Source organism: Coregonus lavaretus, assembly GCF_964263955.1.
Source record: "Coregonus lavaretus genome assembly, chromosome: 4".
NCBI classification, from domain to species: domain Eukaryota; kingdom Metazoa; phylum Chordata; class Actinopteri; order Salmoniformes; family Salmonidae; genus Coregonus; species Coregonus lavaretus.
In genome coordinates, this window is record NC_139991.1 from 36,897,064 (window position 1) to 36,909,658 (window position 12,595).

A 12,595-nucleotide genomic window follows, 5' to 3' on the forward strand; every position below is an offset into this window, starting at 1 on the left:
AGTCATTTTAGTGTATGTAAACTTCTGACCCACTGGAATTGTGATACAGTGAATTATAAGTGAAATAATCTGTCTGTAAACAATTGTTGTAAAATTACTTGTGTCATGCACAAAGTAGATGTCCTAACCGACTTGCCAAAACTATAGTTTGTTAACAAGAAATGTATGGAGTGGTTGAAAAACGAGTTTTAATGACTCCAACCTAAGTGTATGTAAACTTCCGACTTCAACTGTAGATGACTAGTGAAACATAACTTTAAATATATAATAACAAGGTTTATTAGCGGACTTTAGATCACATGTTGAACTCATTGGTAGCTTCAAGACCGGAACTCCTTTCAGACTACATGACAACCCCATATTACTACACGCTTGTCACTGATAGTAAAAGTGCGCGGTACTATATACTACAATAGCTAGTAAAACGTTTTTGTAACCGTTACTGAGAATGTTGTTGCTGTTCAGGCTGGCTAGTTGCAAATGTATTTATGTATTTTAAAATACAAAATACATGTATTTTAATTTAAAAAAAACATACAATTAGTTTGTAGTTTATGTTGATACATTCATCTTTATGGTATGTTGTACCTGTATTTTGTCATTGTATTTTGACATTTTTGCCCATCCCTGTAGTCTAATCGGGTGATGTGGTCATCTGTGGAAATAGAGTACCATAGTATGAGTCATAATACCCATAAAACCTAGCGGTCTAACAGGGAAATGGTTCCAATCATTTTTCCAATCATTTTTCCCATAAGGGAATATATATCAATATGTTTGCCTGTATTTATCCCCCAAAAATGAAATGCTAATTTTACATTTTAGTCATTTAGCAGACACTCTTATCCAGAGCGACTTACAGTTAGTGAGTGCATACATTTTCATACTGGCCCCCCGTGGGAAACGAACCCACAACCCTGGCGTTGCAAGCACCATGCTCTACCAACTGAGCTACACATTAGCTGCTAATGTGGCTATCATAAAGAACTACAAATGCCATGATGATCTGGACGAGACTGTCGAAGGTAAGAATCTCTGGATTAACAATCTAATTTTAGCTAAATGTAGTAATGCAAAAATTGGCTACATTTCTTTAAATTGACAATTCTGTGAACTGTCTTCTGCTAGTTTTAAATTGACACAATAGCTGTTTGCAAAGGTGTCAGCTTGAGATGATGTGCAGGAGCTTGCAGGGATTTGTAGTTTTGCATTATGTCTATTTTGATGACAATTAGCATTTTGGAATCTTTGAGTAAACAGAGCCGAATATATTGATAAAAGTCATCTTGTCCGAATGAGATTTACATGGTTATCAAATCGTCACGCCAGGGTAAGCTTACATGAAACACAGCCCTTATTTTAAGAGTTTCTAAAATCCCCTATGGGAAAATGAATGGTGGAAAAACGATTGGAACCATTTCCGTTTGACCGCTAGGTTTTATGAGTATTATGACACTTCTTTCTGGGCTGGGCGGCAGTTAAACTGCAGTAACGAAGCAAAACTGTAGGAGCAGTCGAAACCGTGATTCTCGACCCGAACCCAGGCCCCTTGAAGATCCCCGGGTGAGGCAATCGTGTTTGATATTATGCTGCGTTCAAAACAACTGGGAACTCGGAAAAATACGAGGTCAAATCATGACATCAGTGATCTTGAGGTTGGAAAGTCGGAGCTCTAGAAAGAGGCTCGAGTTCCCGAGTTGGAATTACGATTTGGATGACCGTTCAAATCGAATTTTCCCAATCGGAGCTCGTTTTTTTACGGGTTCCCAGTTGTTATGAACGCACTGAAGTCGGAACTCGGAGATTTTTGAGTTCCCAGTTGTTTTGAACGTGGCACAAGAGTGACGTTGCTGGTAGGCTACACGTAGCCTAGTAGGATGTGTTCATTGAATATGGCGGCTGTGTGTCAGCCTCACTGTCCTGCACATTTGTAAGAATTTCATATTTAATCCTTCATTTCATATTTTATTTGATCGTGAATAGGTAAGATAATGTGTTGTTCGTAAGGACTAATGGGCAGTGTTTTGGTATTCAGAGTATTTTAGAAATAAACCGCTATTTAAGTACATGCTAGCTATACCTGTCAGTCATCAAGTAAATCGTGAATAGGCTATAGCTAGCTAACGTTAGCTATATCCGAAGTTCCTGGACCGGATTTGTGTGTAGCTAAGTCTTGTAATAACAGCGTATTGATGCTACAGATCCAGTCTCGAGTCCTGTAAAATTCTGTACGTTATCTCAATTAATCCACATGTTTTGTGTCATCCATTTGATGTGCTGCTCTCTCTTTTAATCCGTGAACAAATGTTGACTGCAGTCATGGATCAGCTAACTAACGTTAGCTAAATTGGCTAGCTAACGTTAGGTAGCTACTTTAGACGCCAATGTCCGGTAGCTGTGCGGACACTCAAAATGATCCACGAAGTTATGTGTTGTTAACTAACATTGGAATCGTTGTCCGAAGGATGTAACCTGGTGGTTTGTCAATGATAGGACAGTACGTTAGCTAGCTAACTAGATCGTATAGCAGTTAGCTAGTTAGCTAGCTAGCTAGTTGCTATCAATTTCATAGTGGGAGCCTAGTTGGCTAGCTAGAATGTAGCTCAGTTTGACGTTGACTCTTAGCACACGGTCCATGCTAACCGGAATCCTTGGGACGTCCCTATCCCATTGAAGTTGACATTTTAAAATGGGTATGCTTTAGTGTAGGGACGTCCCAAGGATTCCGGATAGCACTGACGCTTAGCACAAAAGCTAAGCGTCTTGTTCCGCTTTCATAACCTATTGCTAACGTCGTTATGCAATATTTAGCTATGAAGTTTCCAAATTGAAATTTGCTGGCTGTCGTCCTTCATGTTTAATCCATGGAAGCTAGCAAGCTAGCATCCTACCTTGCTATCATGATGGAACCAACGGACTAGAACAAGCTAACTAGCTACGATTGCCTTCTAGCTAGATCTGGCCGATCAGAGTTCTGCTCGCTAATCCTCTGGCATACTGACATTTCAGCTGCTTATGTCAGCAAACCCCTCCTCATGCTCCCTCAGTGACAAGTGTCATATTATGACAAACAGACGCATAGTGGCAGTAGATATCCCAACGCAACACGCTCCCCTCTCTGTAACGTTTGGAATGTAAGGATTCATGAGTGTTGATCTGGAATTCCCTTAGTATAGGTCTGTGGAAAATCTTATTAATTCGGTATTATTTGCTGAAATGCTTAGCTAACATGGCTTTGGATGTTGTAAAATGTGTATGTATTATTGCTTGTAGTGTAGCGTTATTTTCCTGTTGTGAAAATGACCGTAACTCCAAAGTTCAATGCGAGATTAGCAGTCTTTATCTCTGCCACACCATTTGCTTTTGGATGCAGTACACTCACCACAAAAGCCGTTTAAATATGCTCAGTTTGCCTTGATGAAGTCAAGTGGTTGTTGGAGATATATTTTAGTCATTTAGCAGACGCTCTTATCCAGAGCGACTTACGGCAGTGAGTGCATACATTTTCATAATTTTTTCGCACTGGTCCCCCTGGGGAATCAAACCCACAACCCTGGAATGGCAAGCACCATGCTCTAACAACTGAGCTACACAGGACAGCAATATACTACACACACCCTCACCTATACACAAATAAATACCTTGGTCTGTTTGTGTGGGTAAGCGGGTGTAAAGGGTTTTTCCTCCATAAATCCTTAAGCTACTCAAGAATTTCTGCATTTTTGGCTAAATTGCTAGAATGGACTTCAGGGTGCTGCAGAGAATCGGATGTGACAAATGCATTCCTGTTGGTCAAGGAAAGTGGGGTGCTTGTGTTCTGGAACTCCACAATCTTCTAGAATCTTTAGCCTGTTCTCAGGTTTACATTAGAACTGCCACGCTGTACAAGATGGTTAGGTACATAGAGTGGAACAAATATGGGTGTGGTGGGTCGGTCCGACAAAAGCACCGTAATGACCCTACTCTTTCCTCTCTTCTCCCTACAGCCAAGTCTGAGCTCAACCTCTTCAGTGACGTCACTACCGAGTGGCCTGGTCCTTAGACCTGTCAGAACTGCAGCCATGCAGCCCCCTCCTCGGACCGGCCCCCCAGGCGCATCCGGCACCCCTCCTGCCGGCGGTGGGCCCAACGCCTTCCGGAGGACGAGGCCCCACAAGCAAACAGGAGCAGTGGCCATGGCAGGACTACCTGCCCAGCCCATGACAGACCCCTTCGCATTTGGCAGGCAAGCCCCTATGGCTACAGGTGGTCACCCGCCGCCACCCAATAGCAGCCCTCTGCCTATGCAAGCCCCGCCTCCTGGTATGTACCACCAGGCTGGCATGGGTCAGGGGCTGCACCAACCACAACTACTGGATGGTGCACAGGCTGGGGCTGTGCCCATCGGCCCACCACTGCCCTCTACCCCAGTGGTAAGCCTCTTAACCCCTCACAGTACTGTGTCCCCTGTACCTTTCCCTAGACAGCTACCTGGCCCCCCAGGCCATGCACCACCCAGTGCAGAGCAGGGCTATTTTAACTCTAGGGAGCCAGCACCCTCGATGACCCCAGGGCCCCTTCCCATGGCCTCAGCCCCTATGTCTGGCCAAGCGCCTTATGGCCAGGACCACGGAGGAGACCATCCCCCTCAGGCGATGCCCTTTAAGCCTGTGCCTCCCGTTTTGTCTCAGTGGGTGCCCGACCATGGGAGCCGCCCCCCGTCGGTTCAGAACTATTTCCAACCCACTAGTGATCCTCTACCCCAGGCTTATAACGCCCCTCCCCAGTCCCAGATACCTCCACACACACCCTCGCCCCACAGCACCCCTCCAACACACCCCCAGCAGCAACCACCTCCTCAGCACCCAGACAGGCCAACTAGCTCCCAATGGCCCGACCTGGCAGGTGCAAACGCACCCCAGCAACACAACTCCACTTTTCAGGCTCAGACCTACTTCAGCCAGAGCTCAGCCTCCCAGGACTCCTGGTTCAACCAGCACCCCCAGGACCTGGCCTACCACCAGATGGGAGCTGGCCCTGGCCTGGCTCGGCCAGACTCAGCCAGATCTCACTATCGGCCCGACTCGGCCGGGTCTCACCATGGATCCCACCATGGCTCTTACCATGGATCAACCCCTGGCCCAGTGCCGGTCCCCTTCGTCCCAGACGGCACCATCTCCATGTTCTTCAAAGGAAACGACGTGGAGAACGAGGAGACCCTTGCCGGCGAGGGAGGCAGAGCAGTGAATGGGCTCCAGGACTTTCAGCCCTCCCATAATCACCAGCAGATGTCTTCCCCTCAACCCCAAGCCAACCTGGTGGCTCGTGCAGAGGCCACCCACTGTGGGCCCCCCCCACAAGCTGGCCAATCGTTAACCTACATGAACGATGGTAACGTTCCTGGAGCTGGCAAACCCGTCCAGCAGAAACCCGTTGAGGCCCAGTTTGACCATGTGGAGAACCTGGAGTGTGTGCCCAACCAGGAGGTCCTACCTAGCGAGCCCCAGAGCAGCCCTGCTGCAGCACCCACCCATGGGGGAGATTGCTATGAGGCAGGCCCCAATCTGGAGACCCCCGACTCTGTACCCCGGCCCATACGCTCTGCCAGCGTGTCCTCTAGCTACAGCAACTTGAGCCACGGCAGCGGTACTGGTACAGTTCCACGCAAGCACCAAGGAGTGGTAGGCACCTTCATCCAACAGGAGAGCCCTCGGCCCTCAGAGGACGCACTCTCCTCAGCCGCTGCCGGAGGCTACTTTGAGCAGATTGACACCTCTCCGGCCGGGGATATGGCCGCTGCTTACCAGAGCATCCCGGAGAGAATGTGCCACAGCCAGCCCCCCACACCCAGTCCTCCCAAACCCACCGGCATTTTCCAGGCCAGCGCCAACTCCTCCTTTGAGCCTGTGCGCTCACACAGTGTCGCAGTGCGCCCAGCGGAGGTGGACCGTGCCCGGATGGTGGCAGAGAGGGGCTCTGATTCACTGCCTGGGAACCAGGAGCAGCCTCCAGACAACCTGGAGAATATTTACGGAGCAGCTACAGGGCACACTCAAGCTGGGAATGGAGCTGGGGCACCTCCTCTTGCATACCCTCTGAGTCACTCCCACTCCAGGCCCTCGTCCCGGGCTCATGTGGCCCACCGGCCCTGTGAGAGCCCTGCCACCACCCTGTGGGCCCAGCACGACCCCGCTAGCCTGGGAACCAACATTCTGCTGATCCCCGCTGCCCCTCCGGTCCTTGCCCCACTGCGAGAGCCCAGTGCCGAGGTCATCCAGCCCCCCGAGGATGTCCTCCTGGACCTTCAGCCTCCTCAACGCGCCCCTCCACCCTCCCAGCACCCCTCGGAGAACCTGGAGAACCCTCCTAAGGTGAGTGAGGGGGAGCCGTCTGACCCACAGCCCAATCTGGGCTATGCCTCTCTCCTGGTGTCTGAATCTCTCCACCGGCCTGTGCTGATTGCCCCACCCACCTCCAATTACAGCGTGATTCCTCCCAGTAACCCTGCACTCGCAGCCAATCAGATCAGCCCCAGGGAGGCCACCCTACCTGTGAGACCGCCCTCGCAGGCTCAAGGAGCCAGTGCCGCACAGCCCGGTCCTCCCCTGAGCTCCAATCAGAACCCATTGTTTGCTCCTACACCAATGAGCTTCAGCGCCGCCTCTAGTCAGAGCCCCCTCAATCTGGTTCGGGACGACAGGGAAGGGGTTAAACCAGAGATCACGCCCCTACCGTCCCAGCCTGCCCGCCCCCCTCTCTCAAAGGGCCAATCAATGTGCGGAAACAGCCATTCTTCTCTACCTGTTAATTTGCAGGCTCCTCTTCCTGCTGCATCTGCTGCTCCTGCTGCCGCCAATTATAATCAGCTGTCAAATTACGAGCTGCTTGATTTTTCTATGCACCAATCTCAGATCCCAAACCAAGCCACAGGGCTGCCACCTCTCTCCCTCCAGCAGGGCCTGCCCCTGGCGAGTAACGCCCCTGGATTTTACCTGCAAGTCACCAAAGATGCTCAGCAGGGGGGTAGAGGCAATGGGGATGCCTCCACAGCACAGATAACTGCCGAACCCATGCCCCCCCCAGTGGCCCCAAACACTCAACAGCCATCCATGGTACCCAACCCCCAGCCTGGGCACCAGGGCCAAGGAGATGACCCTGCAGCCCCTCTCAGTGGAGCACCACCACCCCAAGGGCAGTACCCACACCTAATGCAGGGGCCTGCCAGGGGGAATGCACCCACCCCCTCTGCGGCTTACCCTGGACCTCGGGGACCTGTGCCTCTAGCCAACCCCCCTCCACCAGGAACCGGGGTTCCTCCAGCCCAGCCAGCCCCTACAGACCAACCGCGACCTCCCTCGTCTCTGGGGAGCCAGCAGGGGTACGGCCCCCCTCCTCCAGGGCAGGTGTATGGGGGATACTACGGAGGTGCCTACCCAGAGTACCCAGATGGCAGAGCATCATATCCTCCTGCTCAGTACCCACCTGCACCTGTTGACCCCAGAGCACAGCAGTATTATCAGGTACACATACAGGTACACATACTCACAAGTCAGTCAGTGTTGCTTGCAATAGTTTATATATTGAATCACTGGTCTAAGATATCTGGTTCTCTTGATACTGTATATTTCACCATAAACTGTTGCAGAGTGAAGTGAAGCTACAATATTTGTACGGTTTAATTTGCCTGTGGGATTTAATGGAGTTTAGGGATGGGGGGGGGGGGGGGGTACTCTGTAGGGCTGGGTGATATGGCCTAAAAATCATATCTATCTTTTTTCTAATTTATATATCAACATTTTTATTTTGACGTTTTCTCTAAAACTTTTTTTTGCACAATTAAAGGTCAAATACACTGCATTTCAAACAGTCAGGAATAATCTAATGAATTCAGGGCTTGTGAAATTATACCTAGGCTTAATATAAACCTTGCACAACCATGAGACCCACTAATCATTTCATTCTTTTATCGTTTAACCTGCTTTTTTGCAATAATCACTTATCTGGCTTTCAAGTCTTTCTATGAAAATGCCCTTTTTGTTACAAATTTAACCAGAACCATGCATAATGCACATTCACTAATAATGACTAACTTCTTGTAGCAGTCATTATAGGAAATTAACATAAGTCTCTTAAACAATCTCTCAAGCACAAGCCCATGTGCCAGTGAGTAGCCAGCTAATCATTTGGTTTGCTAAGTGGCTAAATGGCAAGATCAAGCTTCTTGGTTACAGCAGAGACAATCAATCCCCTCGTGTCTTTTTTAAAGAAATAGCGCCCCTTGTGTGCACTTCCGGTAATACCGTATACCCCGGTGTGTTACAGAAACAGTATGACGTATGAAAATCTGGATACCAGCCAACCCCAATTGAGTTGCAGTGGGAGGTGCTTGGTGTGTGTGTAAATAGAAATGTACACACAGCACAGAAGGAGCGAAGGAGACAACCAAAAAGACATGAGAACAAGTGGAGATAAACGCTCATAAAAAATACGCTCGTCACTGTATTTGGAGGAAACATGGGGAAGTAATGCTGCTTTCTCCCAATTTAGGAAAAAAGGGCATTCAAACATTTTGCTGCAATTTTCACCCTTGCTCTACATTATTCCTTGGAGAAACATATTTAGTAGTGCTGAGTGATTAACTGAAATGTCGGTTATTTTTCAGTTTTTAAACAACTAATTGACCTACGTCTGTTCAATTATTTGAATTCGATTTTCGTCTGGTTTTTTTCTTCTGTGAGCTCAATGCGCACATCGCACACAGTTTTCTAGAGATAAATCAGATCCAGCCTGAACTGTGCGATGTAGTAGGGAGTTGTAGTTTCCAACAGGCCAATATTCTACATAGTTTAGCGCATAGTATATGGTAATTAACTACAATGACCATAATCCATTGCGCATCTACTTGTCCGGTCTGTGTTTCTTTTGACTGCTGAAAATACATGATCTAAGTGATTGATAGTTGGTATTCAGCTGTCATAAAAGTATGCCTTATTTAACTTTGAACAACTACAAAATAGGGCACATGGGCTTGTGCTTTTTTTTTTTTTTTTATACTGGCCCCCCGTGGGAAACGAACAAACAACAACTGAGCTACACGGGGCTCATATCATCATTCTGAACATCGTAAACCTCCTTGCATCTGCAAAAAACAGCCTTACTTATGATTCAATACTAAACAAATTGGTTTAATTATTTATTTACTAGCGAACATAGGATAAACATACACACTCTGCACCGGTTATTAACTGGAGAAAACCAGACCCTAGTGGAATGACAAGAAGAGAGAGAGAGACACTTAACATTGCCACATTCAGAAACTACTCTCCTCTATAGTAACCATTTACCTTGCACACGAACCACCGCCCTCTTTGAGTAAGAAATCATGAATGTATTTACGTGAAATGCGTGGTTCGCTGTGTATCTCTCTTGGTGGACAGGACAGCCCTGGAAAGGGAGTTGGGCCTTCTCGCGGCACGCTTGTAAGGCTCTGATTGTCCAAAAAGGTTCCAAGAAGTCTTCTATTGTTCTCTTCTTTGTAGTTGTCCGGTCTCCGATGACTTGTCGTGTAGTCCTGAACAGAACTACAGAGTTGATTTTCCTTCCATTCGCTCTTGAAGATGCTTCTTTGAAGATAGGCTAGCCAGCCGTATCGATGATTCCCAATGGGGTGATAGGCGTAGCGTAACAGGATGGTTTGAGCAGAGTAATAGGATGGGCCTACTTAAATTCGCTTTCGAAGATACTTTACTTAGGACAGCTTAGGACGGCTGATTAGCTGTCCTAAGTAAAGTATCTTCGAAAGCGAATTTAAGTAGGCCCATCCTATTACTCTGCTCAAACCATCCTGTTATGCTACGTGACAGTCAATTTAGTATATGTAAACTTCTGACCCACTGGAATTGTGATACAGTGAAATAATCTGTCTGTAAACAATTGTTGGAAAAATTACTTGTGTCATGCACAAAGTAGATGTCCTAACCGACTTGCCAAAACTATAGTTTGTTAACAAGAAATTTGTGGAGTGGTTAAAAAACTAATTTGAATGATTCCAACCTAAGTGTATGTAAACTTCCGACTTCAACTGTATTATCACTTGTGAATGATGCCCAGTTTAAGGCAAGAAACAGCACATGCTTTTTCAAGCATAGTCGCACACCTCATGTAGCCTAGCCCATAGGCCTATATGTTTTGATAAGGTTTGTATCACAACTAAAGTGGTCAAATAACTTCTTAAAATTAAGCACATTCATCCGCTTTACAACAGGTGTAGAGCCTAACTGGCATACATACGCAGAGCGTGAGTTTCAAGTTTGGGGAAGATAATTTTCACCATAAAAATCGTTTTCCTGCTAATGGAACATTTGCGGTTATAACCTACTGTCGTGTGCGCATTGCTGCACTTATAATGTGAAAAAATTGCCTAATAGTTTATCAACATTTTAAGCTAAACGTTCTCTTCTGTTGCTTCAGGCTCATTGCTTAAAACAGGTTTTTTGATGCTAGTGGTTGTATTAATTTGGGATCTATTGCATCCCACAACTGTCCCAGACTATGTTTGGAATATGTATTTATCGCACAGAATAGAATAGGTCAACTTTTGTACTATGGGAGATAGTAGATTGACATAGGCTAGTGCTTTTGCTGTTTGATAGGCCTACTCATCTTGTTGGCTGACGAAAAGTAAATGTGGACAGTTCTTATATCTTCAATATGCTCCTCGTAATTGGATTAGGACGCACACAGTTGCGTCCCCAATGTGTCTGTCTTCACTTGTAACCTGTGAGAAAGACCCGATCACGTGACTGAGAGCTATGTGAGTAAGACGTGCTTCGGCCGCAGCGGGGAGAGAGGAATTATAATTATTATAATCAGCCCAAAGGCACAACAGTCACTGGCCGCAAAAGGCATGGATATTTTTAGGGGGATTATGGCCGCACAAAGGGGATGCACCCGGGAAATTAGAGGCATTATCAAGTGCTTGTCAAATTGTGAATGAGAGACTGATGAAGTGTGTACAGCCTGCGCAAAAAACAAAGCAGAGCTCATGCTTTTTATTCAACTTTTTTCAAATCATCATTAGAGTCGCATCATGCAGCTTTATGTATTAAAAATCAAAACATATAGCCCAACAGTTGTATCACAACTAAAGTTACATAAATAACTCTAAATTAAGCATATACAGTGGGGGGAAAAAAGTATTTAGTCAGCCTCCAATTGTGCAAGTTCTCCCACTTAAAAAGATGAGAGAGGCCTGTAATTTTCATCATAGGTACACGTCAACTATGACAGACAAAATGAGAAAATAAAATCCTGAAAATCACATTGTAGGAGTTTTAATAAATTTATTTGCAAATTATGGTGGAAAATAAGTATTTGGTCAATAACAAAAGTTTCTCAATAGTTTGTTATATACCCTTTGTTGGCAATGACACAGGTCAAACGTTTTCTGTAAGTCTTCACAAGGTTTTCACACACTGTTGCTGGTATTTTGGCCCATTCCTCCATGCAGATCTCCTCTAGAGCAGTGATGTTTTGGGGCTGTCGCTGGGCAACACAGACTTTCAACTCCCTCCAAAGATTTTCTATGGGGTTGAGATCTGGAGACTGGCTAGGCCACTCCAGGACCTTGAAATGCTTCTTACGAAGCCACTCCTTCGTTGCCCGGGCGGTGTGTTTGGGATCATTGTCATGCTGAAAGACCCAGCCACGTTTCATCTTCAATGCCCTTGCTGATGGAAGGAGGTTTTCACTCAATCTCACGATACATGGCCCCATTCATTCTTTCCTTTACACGGATCAGTCGTCCTGGTCCCTTTGCAGAAAAACAGCCCCAAAGCTTGATGTTTCCACCCCCATGCTTCACAGTAGGTATGGTGTTCTTTGGATGCAACTCAGCATTCTTTGTCCTCCAAACACAATGAGTTGAGTTTTTACCAAAAAGTTATATTTTGGTTTCATCTGACCATATGACATTCTCCCAATCCTCTTCTGGATCATCCAAATGCACTCTAGCAAACTTCAGACGGGCCTGGACATATACTGGCTTAAGCAGGGGGACACGTCTGCACTGCAGGATTTGAGTCCCTGGCGGCGTAGTGTGTTACTGATGGTAGGCTTTGTTACTTTGGTCCCAGCTCTCTGCAGGTCATTCACTAGGTCCCCCCATGTGGTTCTGGGATTTTTGCTCACCGTTCCTGTGATCATTTTGACCCCACGGGGTGAGATCTTGCGTGGAGCCCCAGATCGAGGGAGATTATCAGTTGTCTTGTATGTCTTCCATTTCCTAATAATTGCTCCCACAGTTGATTTCTTCAAGTCAAGCTGCTTACCTATTGCAGATTCAGTCTTCCCAGCCTGGTGCAGGTCTACAATTTTGTTTCTGGTGTCCTTTGACAGCTCTTTGGTCTTGGCCATAGTGGAGTTTGGAGTGTGACTGTTTGAGGTTGTGGACAGGTGTATTTTATACTGATAACAAGTTCAAACAGGTGCCATTAATACAGGTAACGAGTGGAGGACAGAGGAGCCTCTTAAAGAAGTTGTTACAGGTCTGTGAGAGCCAGAAATCTTGCTTGTTTGTAGGTGACCAAATACTTATTTTCCACCATAATTTGCAAAT

The 12,595-nt window shown here is 46.5% G+C and overlaps 1 protein-coding gene across 3 annotated transcripts in view; it reads left to right on the plus strand.

The window, feature by feature from the left end:
• The first annotated feature begins 1,900 nt into the window (after positions 1–1,900).
• sec16a (SEC16 homolog A, endoplasmic reticulum export factor) overlaps positions 1,901–12,595 on the plus strand; it is a 76,491-nt gene continuing 65,796 nt past the window's right edge. For 2 of the 3 annotated variants that reach the window (XM_084159739.1, XM_084159741.1), the window contains exons 1-2: positions 1,901–1,930; positions 3,987–7,511. In XM_084159739.1, the coding sequence (XP_084015865.1) occupies positions 4,062–7,511 (3,450 nt within the window). In that variant the 5' untranslated portion in view covers positions 1,901–1,930; positions 3,987–4,061. The remainder of the gene's footprint in view (positions 1,931–3,986; positions 7,512–12,595) is intronic. The other variant, XM_084159740.1, reaches the window with a different exon arrangement.